The sequence below is a fragment of the Pseudorasbora parva genome, chromosome 21, assembly GCF_024679245.1.
Source record: "Pseudorasbora parva isolate DD20220531a chromosome 21, ASM2467924v1, whole genome shotgun sequence".
Taxonomy (NCBI): domain Eukaryota; kingdom Metazoa; phylum Chordata; class Actinopteri; order Cypriniformes; family Gobionidae; genus Pseudorasbora; species Pseudorasbora parva.
The window spans coordinates 41,681,024-41,702,742 of record NC_090192.1 but is presented as its reverse complement, the minus strand read 5'-3'; the positions used below and the strand labels follow the sequence as shown (position 1 = coordinate 41,702,742).

Here is a 21,719-nt window from a genome sequence, read left to right as displayed (position 1 = left end):
TTTTGGGCTCAGGTCTGGAGCCGTTCAGGATCGGACCGTACACAAACTTCGTGAACATCGGTGAGCGCTGTAACGTCGCCGGATCGCGCAGGTTTGCCAAGCTCATCATGGCTGGAGAATATGAGGTACGTTTGGGTGATATCAGCCATAAGAATATTAGGAACGCCGTGGCGAACCCTTTCAGGACATTAACTCTTCAATGCTTTAATGTCTCAGTCGGCATGATTATAACAGCGACCCGGATCTCTGTCCAACACAGGTGATGGCTAAACGCTGCTGTAGTATAAAACTCTCCGGATATTTTAATAACACCTTTTTGAACTTGGAAGGGTTCGGTTTGAGCGGATGTTTTCCCATCACAACCAGTGCAGTGTTGACAGAACTGGACTAATATGATCATACTTCCTGGTTCTAGTAAGAACTCGAGCTGCTGCGGTTTGGACCAGCTGGAGTTTGTTTATTAAGCGAGCAGGGCAGCCACCCAGTAGAGCATTACAATAATCTATCTATCTATCTATCTATCTATCTATCTATCTATCTATCTATCTATCTATCTATCTATCTATCTATCTATCTATCTATCTATCTATCTATCTATCTATCTATCTATCTATCTATCTATCTATCTATCTATCTATCTATCTATCTATCTATCTATCTATCTATCTATCTATCTATCTATCTATCTATCTATCTATCTATCTATCTATCTATCTATCATGGACCAGCTGGAGTTTGTTTATTAAGCGAGCAGGGCAACCACCCAGTAGAGCATTACAATAATCTATCTATCTATCTATCTATCTATCTATCTATCTATCTATCTATCTATCTATCTATCTATCTATCTATCTATCTATCTATCTATCTATCTATCTATCTATCTATCTATCTATCTATCTATCTATCTATCTATCTATCTATCTATCTATCTATCTATCTATCTATCTATCTATCTATCTATCTATCTATCTATCTATCTATCTATCTATCTATCTATCTATCTATCTATCTATCTATCTATCTATCTATCTATCTATCTATCTATCTATCTATCTATCTATCTATCTATCTATCTATCTATCTATCTATCTATCTATCTATCTATCTATCTATCTATCTATCTATCTATCTATCTATCTATCTATCTATCTATCTATCTATCTATCTATCTATCTATCTATCTATCTATCTATCTATCTATCTATCTATCTATCTATCTATCTATCTATCTATCTATCTATCTATCTATCTATCTATCTATCTATCTATCTATCTATCTATCTATCTATCTATCTATCTATCTATCTATCTATCTATCTATCTATCTATCTATCTATCTATCTATCTATCTATCTATCTATCTATCTATCTATCTATCTATCTATCTATCTATCTATCTATCTATCTATCTATCTATCTATCTATCTATCTATCTATCTATCTATCTATCTATCTATCTATCTATCTATCTATCTATCTATCTATCTATCTATCTATCTATCTATCTATCTATCTATCTATCTATCTATCTATCTATCTATCTATCTATCTATCTATCTATCTATCTATCTATCTATCTATCTATCTATCTATCTATCTATCTATCTATCTATCTATCTATCTATCTATCTATCTATCTATCTATCTATCTATCTATCTATCTATCTATCTATCTATCTATCTATCTATCTATCTATCTATCTATCTATCTATCTATCTATCTATCTATCTATCTATCTATCTATCTATCTATCTATCTATCTATCTATCTATCTATCTATCTATCTATCTATCTATCTATCTATCTATCTATCTATCTATCTATCTATCTATCTATCTATCTATCTATCTATCTATCTATCTATCTATCTATCTATCTATCTATCTATCTATCTATCTATCTATCTATCTATCATGGACCAGCTGGAGTTTGTTTATTAAGCGAGCAGGGCAACCACCCAGTAGAGCATTACAATAATCTAGCCTTGAGCTCATGAACGCATCGACTAACTGTTCAGCACTGAGAGCATGTGCCGTGATTTAGGCCCCATTTACACTGCATGGCTGAAGTGACCCAATTCCGATTTTTTTTTCCTCTAATGTGGCACAGATCGGATATGACATGTAAACGTGTAAGCGGGAAAAAATGCATGGATTCTGATTGAATAAATCCGATATGATTCGGATGCGTGCATTAGCGTCAGCCATGTAAGCGGTCAGATCGGATATTCCCCAGTCGTACGTCGTACGTCATTGAAAGAAGGACGGAGGCGAATGACATCAACTCATGTAGACACAAACTGCGATCAAGGGCCAGTGTTGCCAAGTCTGCGGTTTTCCTGCAGAATTGGGCTACTTTAACACAGTTTTGAGTTGCAGTTGGGCGGGTTTTGTTGTGAAAATCTGGCAACCCCATCAAGGGCTCTCCTCTTTTTCTCCGCCTTACGAGAGAAATGTTTTGCTGAAAGATGTCTGGAAAACATTGTATAATCATGTTGTCTGCGTCCATTGCATATCGCGCCGCTTTACTTCTGTAAGACTGAAAAAACTAGTATATGCCGAAATGTCTGAATGAAGAACAAGGACTCTCTGAGAAAATAAAGGAAATTAGCATCTGAGCTTATTCATAGAGTTAGAGTCTCTGTCCGAGACGACATCACACTGAGTGAATCATCTATGAATGACTCTAATTTACATGCCTTTCCTTTCACATGAAACTTCCCCCAAACTACTGCTCCCACAAACTTGAGATCACCTGAAATGCACCAGAAATCTCTTTGTTACAATGTCAATCCTCACAATGCAGTATTATATGTGTTTGATATCATTTGAAATGTCTCAGTGCGACTGGTACAAATATCTCTACTCAACAGAAGTAAACTAGAACATCATAAATGTTTTAAGGGTTTAAAGATATCTTTCCTTGGTGTATGGTGGGTGTGGCTTTCAGCCATTTGGCCTCTCTTCTAATCAGGTCTATAGGACCTGATCAATGCAAATTCCTATTGTTAACTGGTGTTTCCATTTGAAAGAGTTTCAAATGGTTCTGGGTATGTATCTGGTTTTGGGTATTTAAGGAAATGTTGCAAAGAGCTCAAGGCTTGACACTTTAAACCGGTCAGCCCGTAATGCTGGATGTCTTAAGATAGCCAGCATTATGTAGTTTTCAGAAGTCAGGTATACATTTCATTCTTTACTTCAGAGTATTTGATGTTATATATGGATTACCTTTGAATTGACTATGTAATTGGCTTTATACATTTACCTGACTGTTAAATAAATTGTTATACTTTTGATTGATTCTGACTTGCTCTGGAATTATTCAGGTTGGGTATAATTTCAACAAAGGGTTAAACGGAATAATTAAATGTGTACTTAAACTATTAAAAATGAATGACCAAATAACCAATTGGCATTCTAACCTAAATTCTAAATTATAATTAAATGGAGTCAGATTAACGAGGAATTGGAATAAAATCCCCTTTGCCCCGCTGAAAAGACGAACGCGCAGCGAACTTCACCCGCCGATCGTTAGCCTCCATTGGGACGATTTGGGCGGCCTTACACTTCCTTTTCCGGTTAAGAACGTCTTCGGCTGTTTCGCAATGTAAATGAAAATATCGGATACGGGTCACTTTTAAAAGATGATGTAAGCGGGTCTTCAAAAAAATCGGATATAGTCAACAAATCGTATTTGTGCATCAAGACCTGCAGTGTAAATGCAGCCTTAGATATATGTTTAAGATGATAGAATGCAGTTTTACAGATGCTAGAAACGTGGCTTTCAAATGAAAGATTGGTATCAAAGAGCACACCCAGGTTCCTCACTGACGACGAGGGTGTGTGTGTGTGTGTGTGTGTGTGTGTGTGTGTGAGACGAGGGCTTGACAAAGCAGTCATCAAGTGTTAGACAGTATTCTCGGTTACTACTTGTGGAGCTTTTCTGTCCAATAATTAAAAATTCAGTTTTATCTGAATTAAGTTGCAGGAAATGACTGGTCATCCAATGTTTTATATCAGCTCTGCATTCTGTTAATCTTGTGAATTGGTAGGTTTCGTCAGGGCGTGAGGAAATATAGAGCTGAGTATCATCAGCATAACAATGAAAACTAACGCCATGCTTCCTAATGATATCTCCCAGTGGAGCAGATACAGGGTGAAGAGCAGCGGTCCTAACACTGAGCCTTGCGGTACCCCATACTGAACTTCTTCAAAATCAATGTTTTGATCGCTTCGTCACCAGATCCGCCATCAGTGACACTAATATCTAATGGCGTACAGTACTTTTGCTGACGATATGATGAGAGAAAAAGCTGATCTGCACTTATTGAGTCATCAGAGATTCAGTTGTTGCACAGGAAATAAATACTTGCACTATTACATTCCACGGGTCACTTAAGACCCGGCACTGATTCATTAGAAAACAGACGTTCTTTTATCATTGTATTTATTTGTTTTCTCTCTTTCTCTCTCTGTAGCAGGCTTTGAGCATTGCTAAAGCGCAGGTGGAGATGGGCGCTCAGGTTCTGGACATCAACATGGATGAAGGGATGCTGGACGGAGCCGTTGCCATGAGCCGCTTCTGTAACCTCATCGCCTCCGAACCCGACATCGCCAAGGTCACATTACACAGTCCCAATATCTGCCTATAAATCGCCCAGTCTTAATCTGCATCGCTATCTGTACTCGATGTGAATACGCAGGCCACGAGAAGTAATTAGATGGGTTTTTTTGGATCACTTTTATTCGGGACATGCTAGCTGGCAACATAGGATTCCATACATTATGCTAAGCTAAGCTAGCGGCGACCCTGCCAAACTAAAACATGCACTGAGACAGAAATGCATTTGCTCACATATCTAAAGGAAAGAAGTTGAATAAGCCCTATTTCTAAAAAAGCTTTATTTATTTATAATGATTTATAAGTTATTTATGCAGCTTTATTTTAAACTGAGCCGGTGAACCCTGAAGGAAATCATGACATGAAACTGTATAATTATGAAGTATTCTGAAATAGCGAGTGTGTGTGACCTCTGACCCCTGCTGCAGGTGCCGCTGTGCATCGATTCGTCAAACTTCGCGGTCATCGAGGCGGGGCTGAAGTGCTGTCAGGGCAAATGCATCGTCAACAGCATCAGCCTGAAGGAGGGCGAGGACGACTTCCTGCGCCGCGCCCGACTGGTCCGTCGCTACGGCGCCGCTGTGGTCGTCATGGCGTTCGATGAGGACGGGCAGGTGCGTTACGGACCCTATTGACTTTCATCAAATGCACATTTCTCAAGTTGTCTTCCGTTGGGTTTCCCATGAGAAGGAAAGTCATTCGTCATTTTTAACTGAACTTAAATCACTCATTTTGTTAGTTCACCCATGATGATGATGAAGATGATGAAGAAGATCTGCTGAAGTTGTGTTCTTGAACTCTGTCGTCTCATTTGCGTTTCGAGATCATATTGACGTTTTCACTTCAGTTTATTCCTTCCATTGTTCCTCTATGATCCCGTTTTGTGCGTGTGCAGGCCACAGAGACGGATGAGAAGGTGCGGATCTGTTCGCGGGCCTATCACCTGCTCATCAGTCAGGCCGGCTTCAACCGCAACGACATCATCTTTGACCCCAACATCCTGACCATCGGCACAGGCATGGACGAGCACCGCATGTACGCCGTCAACTTCATCAGAGCCACCCGGGCCATAAAGGTCAGTCCACGGGTCAGTGTGAAGCGGGTCAGGCTGAAGGATCTCTGTTGTAAAGCCTGTGTTTGTGTGTGTGTGTGTGTGTAGGAGACCCTGCCGGGTGCGCGGATCAGCGGCGGCCTGTCCAACCTGTCCTTCTCCTTCAGAGGAATGGAGGTCATCAGAGAGGCCATGCATGGGGTCTTCCTCTACCACGCCATCAAGGTGCAGAGACTCACCGCAGAAGGGCTGTCACACTCATGAGCAGCAGTAAACGTGTGTGTGTGTGTGTGTGTGTGTGTGTTCAGGAAGGCATGGACATGGGGATCGTGAACGCTGGTAATCTGCCGGTGTATGACGACATCGATAAAGATCTCCTGCTGCTCTGTGAGAACATCATCTGGAACCGAGACCCAGACGCCACTGAGAAACTCCTGCTGTACGCACAGGTACTCCAGAACCAGAACCACCCACTCTAAACCAGAACCATGTGCTCTAAACCAGAACCAGAACCACCCACTCTAAACCAGAACCACCCACTCTAAACCAGAACCAGAACCATGTGCTCTAAACCAGAACCAGAACCATGTGCTCTAAACCAGAACCAGAACCATGTGCTCTAAACCAGAACCAGAACCATGTGCTCTAAACCAGAACCACCCACTCTAAACCAGAACCAGAACCATGTGCTCTAAACCAGAACCAGAACCATGTGCTCTAAACCAGAACCAGAACCATGTGCTCTAAACCAGAACCAGAACCATCCACTCTAAACCAGAACCAGAACCATGTGCTCTAAACCAGAACCATCCGCTCTAAACCAGAACCATTAGAGTTCAGTACATGGACATCACACACACACGTCATGTTCAGGCTGTGCAGGGGACGGGAGGACTGTTCATATGTCAACAGTCATGGCTGAGGTTTATTATAATCCGATACCACAACAATTTAATTCAAGATCGTTCGTTTGTTCGGCCCATTTCAGCTTCGCTCAGCGTCTTAAACTGAAGAAAGTGGCGACTGTATTCCTGCAGCAGTGAGCAGCGGTTTATCCTCTTATTGACTGATTAAGCCATTTCTGATTAAACTGAAAGTATCTTAGAGAGACAGCATTGTGTAGATAACGCGAGACGCTTACAGTAACAACAGGAAACTCCAGTACCATACCAAACTAAAGAGTGTCTGATGCCAAAGGGGAATATTATTACAAAATACAGCCGTAGATTACAGATCGTTCACACAATTTTTTTGTGTTGATTTTTTTTTAAAGAACTTAAAGGGCCGGTGAAATGCTGTTTCCTGCACACTGAGCTTTCCACTGTTAAAGACTTGGATTCCCATCCTAAACACAGACAAAGTTTCAGAAACTAATGTTGGACGTTTGATGGAGTATTTCTGTGTTAAAAATACTCCTTCCGGTTTCTCACAAGTGTCGGAGAGTTTTTTCGAGTATGGGTCGGCTTGACGTTAATAGAGCGGAAGGTCCTTGTATGGGCCGTACGGGCTCTTCTCCCGGTAGGGTGCGCGCGCGTGACTAGAGCGAGAGAGGAAACGCACGCCCATACACACTCTCAGCTGCAGATCCAGTCGTCCGTGAACACTTCTGTCGTTATAGTCCGCGCCGCGCTCCACTTTATTCCTCTGGGTGACGTCGAGCGACTTCAACGCTTCAGCACAGCATTCTGGGAAGGCAGCGCTGCATTTGAACCGATTTGAACGCAGAAATGACGGGAAGCTTCACAACATCGCTTCAGTCGCGTCTCAAAGTGGATCTCCACGGTCACTGCTGTCAGGACTTCACCAAATCATACCAAAGAAGTGTGTTTCTGACGGAGCGGTCCCAGCGATAAAGGTTCGGTCCTGCTTTAGAAGCAGCCGGTGAGTTAAACTGCTTCAGATGTCTGTGCTGTCGGCTATCGTCGCGTGAGTAAACATCAGTAAACGACACGATCGCCGCTTCGTCAGTCAAATGCGCTAACGGACTCCATTGTTGTTCTCTGTATAACGTTACACTAGTCTGACGTGCAAAACCGTTCTGCTTGCTACTTCTAAGGTCTAGTCGCATACAATAGTCCATAAACCGAATCATGTCCTCATAAACTGCGAGTAAACACACAGAAATGTGGAGAGGCCACTAAATACAGTCCATACCACAGAGACGGACGTCCTGCTGCTGCTGCTTCTCCTGTTCAGTTTATTTCAGCCTCAGATTTGATTGTGGATCATTATCTGCATTAGCTGAGATAGAGATGGGTTTCTCCACGCTTGAGGACGTCACCGCTTTGCGCGCTTGTCATTCTTTAGCTCCGCCCACACGATACGCCTCATCATTCTTTAGCTCCGCCCACACGATACGCCTCCAGGCGCTCGGTTTTTTCCGGAAAGACTCGGTACAGCCCATATTTCTTTTATAAATATAATAAAACTAAAGACTTTTCGGAGATATGAAGGATGCAATACTACTCTATAGGTACTCAAGACTGACATGAGATTGACTGAAACTGAGTGTTTCACCGCCCCTTTAAGTATGAGGTTTTTGCATGCTTGTATTAAGAGTACATCACAGTCACTGCGTAGCCTACATTGTGACTAACGTTATATAAACATGCAATATCGCTGACGAAAGAAGACGAGTCTAAAAGCACTGGTGTTGGTTTTGTCTGAGGGAAATAAGAGCGTTCGTGCGGTTGCCAGATTTCAGTCATTAAATCTCCCAATCAGAGCTTTTCTGTGAAAAGAACCCGTCTACTCTCCAGTGTTTTACCTAAACATGTCCAATCTGGCAACCATATGCTCTCTCTCTCTCTCTCTCTCTCTCTCTCTCTCTCACTCTCACTCTCACTCACTCACTCACGTGTGGATGATCTGAAAACACCAATAATCAAGTAGTCAGCATTTGATCAATCTCCATTTAAGATGTTCTGCTTAAAGTGTCGTTCAGTCGGTCTGTGTTCTGTTTCAGTGTTGCTGAAATAAGCCGAGCAGAGCTCAACATTAATATTCATGACTCTTCCAAATAAGGCAAAAGCAGAGCATTACATCCTAGAGACAATTTATAGAGTTGTAAATGGACCTGTAAAACTGTATTGGGGGAATGTTTGCCCTTAAATAAGCCACACACCCTCTGTAGATATCAGAGAACAATTGAACATATTGATCCGATCATTCTAGGGCACCTTAAACATGCTAGAATAAATTATTTATCTTGTAAAATTATCTTGTAAAAAAAATGTATAGGAGCCCTTAATGGGGGAGTGTGTTGATGGGACCCTTGTGCTATGCCTAAAGTCCTGTACCTTATTTGGTGTCTGGGTCAAAAATGACCCAGCAGGTTGGTTTTACCCAGAAACACCAGAAGTTTAGCTAGCGCTTTAGGAATAAAGAAAATCCTCTCCGGGTCCAAATGAGCAGAACACACACTCTGGTCTCTTGAGCGGTCCCTGGTGTTGCTGACTGAAGTGTGTGTGTATGTTGTAGAATAACGCTAAAGGAGGAAAGAAGGTGGTGCAGACGGATGAGTGGAGGAACAGCAGTGTGGAGGAGCGGCTGGAGTACGCTCTCATCAAGGTCAGGACACTCGGCTTACTCATCTAACTCAGAGCATACTGAGAGAGCAGACACGATACAGGAGTGTGTGTGTGTGTCTCTGTGTTTGTGTCTCTCTCACTGGGTGTGTTTGTGTGTGTCTCTGTGTTTGTGTCTCTCTCACTGGGTGTGTGTGTGTGTGTGTGTGTGTGTGTCTCTCTCTGGGTGTGTGTGTGTGTCTCTGTGTTTGTGTCTCTCTCACTGGGTGTGTGTGTGTGTCTCTGTGTTTGTGTCTCTCTCACTGGGTGTGTGTGTGTGTCTGTGCGTGTGCGCGCTCAGGGAATAGAGAAGCATGTTGTGGAGGACACGGAGGAGGCTCGTCTTCAGTCCGAGCGTTACCCGCGGCCGCTGCATGTGATCGAGGGGCCGCTGATGAACGGCATGAAGACGGTCGGAGATCTGTTCGGAGCCGGAAAGATGTTCCTACCACAGGTACTGGACCACACACTCAATAAAACACTGATGAGGAGGAGGATGAGGATGATGATGATAATGATGATGAGGATGAGGATGATGATGATGATAGTGATGATGAGGATGATGATGATAGTGATGATGAGGATGATGATGATGAGGATGATTATGATGGTGAGGATGATTATGATGAGGATAATGATGGTGAGGATGATGATGATGATGGTGAGGATGATGAGGATGATGATGATGGTGAGGATGATGATGATGAGGATGAGGATGATGATGCTGATGGTGAGGATGATTATGATGGTGAGGATGATGATGATGATGAGGATAATGATGGTGAGGATGATGATGATGATGATGATGATGATGATGATGATGATGATGATGAGGATAATGATGGTGATGATGAGGATGAGGATGATGATGGTGAGGATGAGGATGAGGATAATGATGGTGAGGATGATGATGAGGATAATGATGGTGAGGATGATTATGGTGAGGATGATGATGAGGATAATGATGGTGAGGATGATGATGATGAGGATGAGGATGATGATGGTGATGATGGTGAGGATGATGATGATGATGATAATAGTGATGATGATGATGATGAGGATGATGATGATGTTGATGAGGATGATGATGATAATAGTGATGATGATGATGGTGAGGATGAGGATGATGATGATGATGACGAGGATGATGATGATAATAGTGATGATGATGATGGTGAGGATGAGGATGATGATGATGATAGTGATGATGAGGATGATGATAATAGTGATGGTGATGATGGTGATGATGTTGATGGAGAGGATGATGAGGATGATGATAATAGTGATGATGATGATGATGGTGATGATGTTGATGGAGAGGATGATGAGGATCGATTCATATTAATGAGCAGAGAAGTTGAAGACATGAGCAAGTGAATCGCAAACTAGAGCAAATGTGGGCGGGGCTTGATTGTGTCTGTGGGGAATTGATTGGCTGGTTGTGGTTTGCTATTGGCTGGTCTCATGTGAGTGACAGGTGGCCCCACCCTCATCATCAGAGAAGAGATGAAGTTATTCTGACTCAAGATTAATAACTCAATAATGATGTGTGTCCTCAGGTGATTAAATCAGCCCGAGTGATGAAGAAAGCGGTCGGCCATCTTATACCCTTCATGGAGAAGGAGAGACAGCAGAGGATGATGATGACCGGATCCGATGAAGACGTGGTGAGTGTGATCTGGATCATATCTGATCATATCTGATCATATCTGATCATATCTGATCATATCTGATCATATCTGGATCATATCTGGAGCATATCTGATCATATCTGGATCATATCTGATCATATCTGGATCATATCTGGATCATATCTGATCATATCTGGATCATATCTGGATCATATCTGATCATATCTGGATCATATCTGGATCATATCTGATCATATCTGGATCATATCTGATCATATCTGATCATATTTGGATCATATCTGATCATATCTGGATCATATCTGATCATATCTGGATCATATCTGGATCATATCTGGATCATATCTGATCATATCTGGATCATATCTGATCATATCTGGATCATATCTGATCATATCTGGATCATATCTGGATCATATCTGGATCATATCTGATCATATCTGGATCATATCTGATCATATCTGGATCATATCTGATCATATCTGATCATATCTGGATCATATCTGGATCATATCTGGATCATATCTGGATCATATCTGATCATATCTGGATCATATCTGATCATATCTGGATCATATCTGGATCATATCTGGATCATATCTGATCATATCTGATCATATCTGGATCAAATCTGGATCATATCTGGATCATATCTGGATCATATCTGATCAAATCTGATCATATCTGATCATATCTGATCATATCTGGATCATATCTGATCATATCTGGATCATATCTGATCATATCTGGATCATATCTGGATCATATCTGGATCATATCTGATCATATCTGGATCAAATCTGATCATATCTGGATCATATCTGATCATATCTGGATCATATCTGGATCATATCTGATCATATCTGATCATATCTGGATCATATCTGGATCATATCTGGATCATATCTGATCATATCTGATCATATCTGGATCATATCTGGATCATATCTGGATCATATCTGATCATATCTGGATCATATCTGATCATATCTGGATCATATCTGATCATATCTGGATCATATCTAAACATATCTGGATCATATCTGGATCATATCTGAACATATCTGATCATATCTGATCATATCTGGATCATATCTGGATCATATCTGATCATATCTGGATCATATCTGGATCAAATCTGGATCATATCTGGATCATATCTGGATCATATCTGGATCATATCTGATCATATCTGGATCATATCTGGATCATATCTGGATCAAATCTGGATCATATCTGATCATATCTGGATCATATCTGGATAATATCTGATCATATCTGGATCAAATCTGATCATATCTGATCATATCTGGATAATATCTGATCATATCTGGATCAAATCTGATCATATCTGATCATATCTGATCATATCTGGATCATATCTGGATCATATCTGGATCATATCTGATCATATCTGGATCATATCGGATCATATCTGGATCATATCTGGATCATATCTGGATCATATCTGATCATATCTGATCATATCTGGATCATATCTGATCATATCTGATCATATCTGGATCATATCTGGATCATATCTGATCATATCTGATCATATCTGGATCGTATCTGGATCATATCTGATCATATCTGGATCATATCTGGATCATATCTGGATCATATCTGGATCATATCTGATAATATCTGGATCAAATCTGATCATATCTGGATCATATCTGATCATATCTGGATCATATCTGGATCACATCTGATCATATCTGATCATATCTGGATCATATCTGGATCACATCTGGATCATATCTGATCATATCTGGATCATATCTGGATCATATCTGGATCATATCTGATCATATCTGATCATATCTGGATCATATCTGGATCATATCTGGATCATATCTGGATCATATCTGGATCATATCTGATCATATCTGGATCATATCTGGATCATATCTGATCATATCTGATCATATCTGGATCATATCTGGATCATATCTGGATCATATCTGATCAAATCTGATCATATCTGGATCATATCTGGATCATATCTGGATCATATCTGGATCATATCTGATAATATCTGGATCATATCTGGATCATATCTGGATCATATCTGGATCACATCTGATCATATCTGGATCACATCTGGATCATATCTGGATCATATCTGATCATATCTGGATCATATCTGATCATATCTGGATCATATCTGGATCATATCTGATCATATCTGGATCATATCTGGATCATATCTGATCATATCTGGATCATATCTGGATCATATCTGGATCATATCTGGATCATATCTGATCATATCTGGATCATATCTGGATCATATCTGGATCATATCTGGATCACATCTGGATCATATCTGGATCATATCTGGATCATATCTGATCATATCTGGATCACATCTGGATCATATCTGGATCACATCTGGATAATATCTGATCATATCTGGATCATATCTGGATCATATCTGGATCATATCTGATCATATCTGGATCATATCTGATCATATCTGGATCATATCTGATCATATCTGGATCATATCTGGATCATATCTGATCATATCTGGATCATATCTGATCATATCTGGATCATATCTGATCATATCTGGATCATATCTGGATCATATCTGATCATATCTGGATCATATCTGGATCATATCTGATCATATCTGATCATATCTGGATCATATCTGATCATATCTGGATCATATCTGGATCATATCTGATCATATCTGGATCATATCTGATCATATCTGGATCATATCTGATCATATCTGGATCATATCTGGATCACATCTGGATCACATCTGGATCATATCTGATCATATCTGGATCAAATCTGATCATATCTGGATCCTATCTGATCATATCTGTATCATATCTGATCATATCTGGATCATATCTGGATCATATCGGATCATATCTGGATCAAATCTGATCATATCTGGATCATATCTGGATCATATCTGGATCATATCTGATCATATCTGGATCATATCTGGATCACATCTGGATCATATCTGATCATATCTGGATCATATCTGGATCACATCTGGATCATATCTGATCATATCTGGATCACATCTGGATCACATCTGGATCACATCTGGATCACATCTGATCATATCTGATCATATCTGGATCACATCTGGATCACATCTGGATCACATCTGGATCACATCTGGATCACATCTGGATCACATCTGGATCATATCTGGATCATATCTGGATCATATCTGATCATATCTGGGTCACATGAAGTCTTCATGATGCAGTCAGGTGTGTTTGTCTCAGAGAGCATGATGGGACAGTTAGTGTGAACTGATGGAGTTGTGCTGGTTCTGCAGGACCCGTATCAGGGCACGGTTCTGCTGGCCACGGTGAAGGGAGACGTCCATGATATCGGCAAAAACATTGTGGGGGTCGTGCTGGGATGCAACAACTTCAGGTGAGTGTGTGTGCGTGTGTGCGTGCGTGTGTGTGTGTGTGTGTGTGTGTGAGAGAGTGTGGAAGCGTGTAAGTTTGAGTGTTTGAGAGGGAGTGCGCGTGAGTGTGTGTGTTTGAGAGAGTTTGTATGTGTGTTTGTGTTTGAGAGAGTGTGTGTAAGCGCTGGTGTTGCTGCTGGCGTGTGAGTCAGTGGTTTGTGTTAAGTGGCCGTTCTGATGCAGCTGCTGCAGGTGTTTGTTGTCAGACGAGTAAACGCTGCCATCATTCATTCTAACACGCTGCTCTGTGTGTGTGTGTGTGTCCTCAGGGTCATTGATCTAGGAGTGATGATTCCCTGTGACAGAATCCTGCGGGAGGCCATTCAGAACAAAGCAGGTGTGTTAGTGACGTCCTCCTCCCTAAATGAGTCTGTTCACACGCATGACTCTCTCTCTCTCTCTCTCTCTCTCTCTCTCTCTCTCTCTCTCTCTCTCTCTCTCTCTCTCTCTCTCTCTCTGTGTGTGTGCGTGTGTGTGTAGATGTCATTGGGCTGTCGGGACTCATCACGCCGTCTCTGGATGAAATGATTCACGTGGCCAAAGAGATGGAGCGTCTGGGCTTGAAGACTCCTCTGCTGATCGGAGGAGCGACCACATCGAAGTAGGACTCCATTCACTCGAATCAGTTCAAAGAATCATTCTGATTCAGAGATTCATTTGCTTCATCCAAAGCAATTTTTCATAACATGTTTGTTCATTTAGTAAAAAAGGTTTTTACTGTATTTGGATTTGAAGTGTGTGTGTGTGTGTGTGTGTTTGTGTGTGATTTGGCAGGACTCATACGGCAGTGAGAATCGCCCCGCGCTACAGCTCACCCGTCGTTCATGTTTTGGACGCATCCCGCAGTGTTGTGGTGGTGAGACGCCTCTCTCTCTCTCTCTCTCTCTCTCTCTCTCTCTCTCTCTCTCTCTCTCTCTCTCACTCTCTCTCACTCTCTCTCACTCTCTCTCACTCTCTCTCACTCTCTCTCACTCTCTCTCACTCTCTCTCACTCTCTCTCACTCTCTCTCACTCTCTCTCTCTCTCTCTCTCTCTCTCTCTCGCTCACTCACTCATATAAAGATGATGATAGTGATGATGATGATGATACAGTGAAGCAAAAAATAATGTAGTCAGCCACCAACTGTGCAAGTTCTCCCACTTAAGGCCTGTAATGTTCATAGACACACTTCAACTCTGAGAGACAGAATCAGAAAAAACAAGAAAATTACATTGTTTGATTTTTAAAGAATTTATTTACAACTTATGGTAGAAAATAAGTATTTGGTCAAAAACAAAAGTTCATCTCAATACTTTGTTATATACCTTTTGTTGGCAATGACAGATGTCAAATGTTTTCTGTAAGTCTCCACAAGGTTTTCACGCACTGTTGCTGGTAGTTTGGCCCATTCCTCCATGATCTCCTCTAGAGCAGAGATGTTTTGGGGCTTCGCTGGGCAGATGTTCTGTGGGCTGGAGATCTGGAGACTGCTAGGCCAATCCAGGACCTTGAAATGCTTCTTATGAAGCCACTCCTTTGTTGCCCGAGCGGTGTATTTGGGATCACTGCCATGCTGAAAGACCCAGCCACATTTCATCTTCAATGCCCTTGCTGATGGAAGGTAGCCTGGAAGCCAGCCGAACTTAGCCCTGCCCACAACATTTGCGCTTGGGCAGTTTGGTCTGGACTTGATCCATAGAGGAGTAATTATGCCCGAACAGAAACTGTTCAGACCAATGAAATCATCAGGGCGGGCTTTAGACGAGGACGGACAGATGATCAACAGTAACGTAATCATCACGTCATCAAAGGGGCTTGCCTTGGATTGAATTTGTTGAAATCCTAAACGCAGAGCTTGTTCGTATATGCATTCACCTTTATTATTTCTCTCTGAAATGATGATCATGTTGGGAACTGTGCATCCTTAAATTCTTTTTTTCACAACACCGGCAAAGATTGTTTATTCCAGGGCGCGTGCAGACAGGGTTGCCCAGTTTTACAGCAAAACCCGCCAACTACTAGCCCTAAACAATATAATTTCTCGGAGGGTTCTCTGGAAAAAATGCCGTTTGGGGGGTAAAATGTATTGTTTTGGCAAGGTTGCCTGCGAAAATTTGCATTCCTGGGTCTATATATCACATAATAGAGGTCTCTTCAACCCACAACATTGGAAAACAACCGGCAGAAAAAACGCAGACTTGGCAACACAGTGCAGTTGAGTTCTGTTGACAATTGACAACTAACGTTATGCCTCGCTCCACTGCTCTGATTGGTTGTAGGTCTGTCCAATTGAGGTCTTTCCTGGTCCCCCCCCCCAATCCTCTTCTGGATCATCCAAATGCTCTCTAGCAAACTTCAGACGGGCCGGGACATGTAGTGGCTTAAGCAGGGGGGGACACGTCTGGCACCGCAGGATTTGAGTCCCTGATGGCGTAGTGTGTTACTGATTGAAGCCTTTGTTACTTTGGTCCCAGCTCTCTGCAGGTCATTCATTAGGTCCCCTGTGTGGTTCAAACTGGAGCCATCAATACAGGTAACAAGTGGAGGACAGAGGAGCCTCTTAAAGAAGAAGTTACACGTCTGTGAGAGCCAGAAATCTTGCTTTTTTGTTGGTGATTGTATTCTTATTTTCCACCATAATTTTCTGGATTTTTCTCTCATTCTGTGTCATAGTTTTACCTATGATAAAAATTACAGGCCTCTCATCTTTTTAAGTGGGAGAACTTGTACAATAGGTAGCTGACTAAATACTTTTTTGCCCCACTGTAGTGATGATGATGATGATGATGATAATGATGATGATGATGATGATGATGTTTATTGTGCAGTGCTCTCAGCTGCTGGATGAAGCCGTCCGTGAGGATTTCTTTGAGGAGGTCCGAGACGAGTATGAAGACATCCGACAAGATCACTACGACTCTCTGAAGGTCTGACGGTCACATGACCCTTTAAAGTGCTTCTTCAATCCAAGTCATTTATTTGTGTGGCGCTTCGTTTCGCAGAGCTTGACAGAAAATCAGAATGAGTTGTATGCTTTACGCGCACATGAATTAGTCTGGAGAGCGAAGCGTTGTGGATCGTTGAAATGAAAAGAGAGAATGATGGTGTGATTTCTCTTGCGGTTTCCTCCAGGACAGACGCTTCCTGTCTCTGAGTCGGGCTCGAGAGAAGGGCCTTCACATCGACTGGCTCTCGCAAACCAGACCAGGTGTGTTGACCTGAACTGAATTTTCAAAGAAACAAGAAAAAATATCTTATGTCATTTTACTTGTATAGTAGATGCATCTTGATTTAAGAATATTTAGATAGTTGGACTGGAAACAAGAAAAGAATACTAAATTAGAAGAGCATTTTTTGCTGTGTGTGTGTGTGTGTGTGTGTGTGTGTGTGTGTGTGTGTGTGTTCTCTCAGTGCGGCCGCAGTTCTTGGGCACACGCGTGTTTGACACGTATGACCTGCGAGCGCTGGTGGACTTCATCGACTGGAAGCCGTTCTTTGACGTGTGGCAGCTGAGGGGCAAATACCCCAACCGCGGATACCCCAAAATATTCAAGGACAAAACCGTGGGTACGTCTGATTGGCTGCGGTGTGAGCATACGGAGGTCAGAGGTGGACAAACTACACAACTTCATTACTTGAGTTAAAGTAACAGCACTGCTGGTCTAATATTACTCCGGTACAAGTGAAAGTTGTAAAAACAGATTTAACTTGAGTAAAAGTACAGAAGTATTTGTTTTCTAAAGTGCTTAAGTATCAAAAGTAAATGTCCTTCTTTATGTCGCCGCATTATTGTATTATAGTTGTATAAATGCACATTATGCCATCATGGTTTAAGCCAGTCAGTGACGCTCCATCTGACACACTAGCAGACGACTAACTTAAACTCATTTAAATACTTGTAGAAAAGTTACAAAGCTGCTGTCACTTTAAGGCCGAATGCACGGATCCAATACACTGATACACATCTGATATTCTCACACTGTTCACCTTCACTGAAGACAGAATCAACTTTGTTTATGTCAATACTCCACTAAATGAGCATTTGGACATCCGTCTTCTTCCATTTTGCTCTAAACTATAAATCAGTGTTTAATAAATGCTGTGAAATCATTGAACTTCACGAGACTCTACAAGAGTGATTCCTGAAAGGCTTTCTGCAAAAACCCAAACACCTTTTAAAGAAGAAAAAAATCATCACTGACTTGAAAAAGTGACCTTCATGCACTCAAGTAAATGTATTTAGTTACTGTCCACCTCTGGAGGTCAGCGTGGGTGCGTCTGATTGGCTGCAGTGTGAGCATACGGAGGTCAGAGGTCAGTGTGTGTGAGCGCTGTAGTGTGTGTGTGTTTCAGGAGAGGAGGCGCGGCGTGTTCATGACGACGCAGTGAAGCTGCTGAACCGGCTGATTGACAGCGGAGGACTTAAGGCCCGCGGCATTCTGGGATTCTGGCGCGCTCAGAGCGAAGGCGATGACATATGCCTCTACGATGATGATGTCACGCCGCACATCGCCACCTTCCACGGCCTCCGACAGCAGGTGACCAATCACAGCTCAGACAGCAGGTGGCCAATCACAGCTCGTTCTGCTCACATGCAGGAATGGAACGAAGGGGTGGCTATCATTTGGGTATTTTACGATACCAGTGCCTGCACTGCAAAAAATGCTCTTCTTATTTAGTATATTTGTCTTGTTTCTAGTCTAAATATCTCAATATTCTGAGGTCCGGTCCACACGAAGCCGGATCTTTTCGTATCCAATCTTTTTTTTTAAATCCTTGTTTCAAGAAATATCTGCGTCCCCACGAGAGCTATGAAAACGACTCAAAACGATATAGTTTGCATGCCAGGCCAGATGTGTTTTATTAACGCCTACACCTACCCCGACCCTAAACACCCTTACAGTAATGCAGATCCGGTCATTAAATGAGGCGATATTGATGAGCTCATGCCCAGAGCCGTAGTTGTATCCTTTAAAGGGTTAGTTCACCCAGAAATGAAATGTCTGTCATTAACTCCTCTCCCTAATGTCGCTCCACACCCGTCAGACCTCCGTTCATCTTCACACACAGTTTAAGATATTTTATATTTAGTCCGAGAGCGTATGCAAGTGTATGCACACTATACTGTCCATGTCCAGAAAGGGAATAAAAACATCATCACAGTAGTCCATATGAGACATCAGTGGGTTAATTAGAGTCTCTTGAAGCATCCAAAATACATTTGGGTCCAAAAATAACAAAAACTACGACTTTATTCAGCATTGGCTTCTCTTCCGCGTTTGTGTTCAATCCTCAAATAAAGATTCAAACGGTTATGAATCAGCGAATCGATTCATGATTCGGATCGCCAATGTCATGTGATTTCAGCAGTTTGACTCGCGATCCGAATCATTGATAGATTGGACCCAAATGTCTTTTGGATGCTTCAAGAGATTCTAATTAACCCACTGTGCATACGCACGCTTTATAAATGAGCCCCCTGGTTAACACGCAATTCAATGGGATGGAATGAACTTTCTGACCCCGACATGTGCATTGCGAACTGTGAATTTTCCTGTGACGTCATTCGTGAAGGGGTCTATACTAGTGTTGAAGAATTGACCAGTAGAACTTTTACTCGAGTAAGGAAGCTGTGTATTTGTCCCCCTGCAGGCGGAGAAGGACTCAGCGAGCTCGGAGCCGTACCTGTGCCTGTCCGACTTCGTGGCTCCTCTGGGCAGTGGCGTTCAGGATTACGTGGGTTTGTTCGCCGTGTCCGTGTTCGGAGCCGAAGAACTCAGCCGGGGGTTCGAGCAGCAGGGCGACGATTACAGCAGCATCATGGTCAAAGCGCTGGCCGACCGGCTCGCCGAGGTAACAGTCAGCACACAAGCAAACGTTAGACATTTATAGTTGGGATGTAAACCCTGATGGTCACAAAAGGGCAAATCACACTGACCCTTCAACAGTCCCTCCAGGATTTCGCAATATTTTGTTGTGATTTTTGCGATCAAATGACTTATTTTGTGGTGGTAATTTCCAGAAATGTAATTTCTTTTAAATAATTAAGACACCACATTTACCATATTATGTATTATGTTAGATAGATGCACAATAGTCATACACAACAATAGAACAAACAAAATGCACAAATTTTGGTATCTTGCAGAAAAGGCTAGCCCAGTGGGGTACTATAGCTTTAATAACATGATCGCTTAGGGTGGGAAAAGTAAATACAGCAATTGCCTAATATAAAAAAAGTTCTCAAATAATGAATTAATCAAGTAAAAAGAAGCCTAATAAAATAAGAACCAATGAACAAATGATATGAGGACAAATAAATGCAGCTTAAAGATACAGATACAAACAGTGCTTTTTTATTATTATTTTTAATTTTATTTTTTTAATCGTTTAAGTCAGGTTACTTTTTTTTCTCCATGGGTTGTTATTTGATAGTTAGCCTATAGGCTGCTATATATATAACATATAGGTTGCTTTCACTTTAATGATTAGTGCCTATAGTAATACACGGATCCAATAGCCTACTGTCACACGTCCCAAACATATTCACCCAATCCTCCGCCAAGACAGACATTTAGGCATAATCATGGGCGAATCTGATTATGATTGTTCAAGGGCGTTAACCCTATATAGAACAGATCTGTAGACTCGCTGATAGGCGGCAAACAATCTGACATCGGTTCGTGTGTCAGGAGCGAATTGAGTATACAGCGCTTCTATTAACTCTTTTTTAGTGTTATGGGGCATATCATACTTTTATTTGGTCATTCATCCATCTAGAGTAATCAATTCGCCCGGTCACTTAGGCCTATGCGAGACCAGACGACAGGCGAAAAAAATTCGCTTTCACAAAGACCACTGTGCAAGCACCACAACATCTGTAATCCTCATAAAAACTATGTATTAAAGCTTTAAATAAAATAGAGAATTCAATTAGATATTTATTTATTTTTTTGTCCTTGAAAATATTTTTTTGAGATTATTTTGCGGTGAAACGCAAATTATGCAGGAGCACACCTGGAGGGAATGCTTCGAATAAAGATTGTATTGGTTTCATCATTACACCTGTAGGTGGCGACAAGTGTCTTAATGTATTTATCATTCAATTATTCATTCAAAAGATTGTCAAAAACACTGACTCATCCAGTAATGAAACAAGTGAAGTTTTTATGGGCGAGTCATTGAATCATTTGTTCAACAGAGTCGTTGAAAAAGAATCATTTGTTCAACAGAGTCAAAAAGATGCTGAGAACTGTTGTTGGGATCAGATCTGGACCGTCCCTCAGCTCATTTACTCGAGTACTGTACTTAAGTTCACCTTTTGAGTATCTGTGCTTTACTGGACTATATTTGTTTTAGGATACTTTTACTTTTACTTCACTACATTTGAAA

General features: G+C 41.5%; 1 protein-coding gene across 1 annotated transcript in view; it reads left to right on the top strand.

The window, feature by feature from the left end:
• Window positions 1-21,719, top strand: part of mtr (5-methyltetrahydrofolate-homocysteine methyltransferase) — a 40,085-nt gene that overhangs the window by 7,471 nt on the left and 10,895 nt on the right. Inside the window, exons 13-30 of the mRNA XM_067429829.1 lie at window positions 13-125; window positions 4,482-4,622; window positions 5,053-5,238; window positions 5,520-5,699; window positions 5,784-5,900; window positions 5,984-6,124; window positions 9,156-9,245; window positions 9,543-9,695; window positions 10,801-10,908; window positions 14,210-14,310; window positions 14,617-14,684; window positions 14,828-14,948; window positions 15,122-15,203; window positions 17,156-17,254; window positions 17,460-17,535; window positions 17,739-17,894; window positions 18,681-18,865; window positions 19,980-20,180. Of these exons, the coding sequence (XP_067285930.1) occupies window positions 13-125; window positions 4,482-4,622; window positions 5,053-5,238; window positions 5,520-5,699; window positions 5,784-5,900; window positions 5,984-6,124; window positions 9,156-9,245; window positions 9,543-9,695; window positions 10,801-10,908; window positions 14,210-14,310; window positions 14,617-14,684; window positions 14,828-14,948; window positions 15,122-15,203; window positions 17,156-17,254; window positions 17,460-17,535; window positions 17,739-17,894; window positions 18,681-18,865; window positions 19,980-20,180 (2,318 nt within the window). The remainder of the gene's footprint in view (window positions 1-12; window positions 126-4,481; window positions 4,623-5,052; window positions 5,239-5,519; window positions 5,700-5,783; window positions 5,901-5,983; window positions 6,125-9,155; window positions 9,246-9,542; window positions 9,696-10,800; window positions 10,909-14,209; window positions 14,311-14,616; window positions 14,685-14,827; window positions 14,949-15,121; window positions 15,204-17,155; window positions 17,255-17,459; window positions 17,536-17,738; window positions 17,895-18,680; window positions 18,866-19,979; window positions 20,181-21,719) is intronic.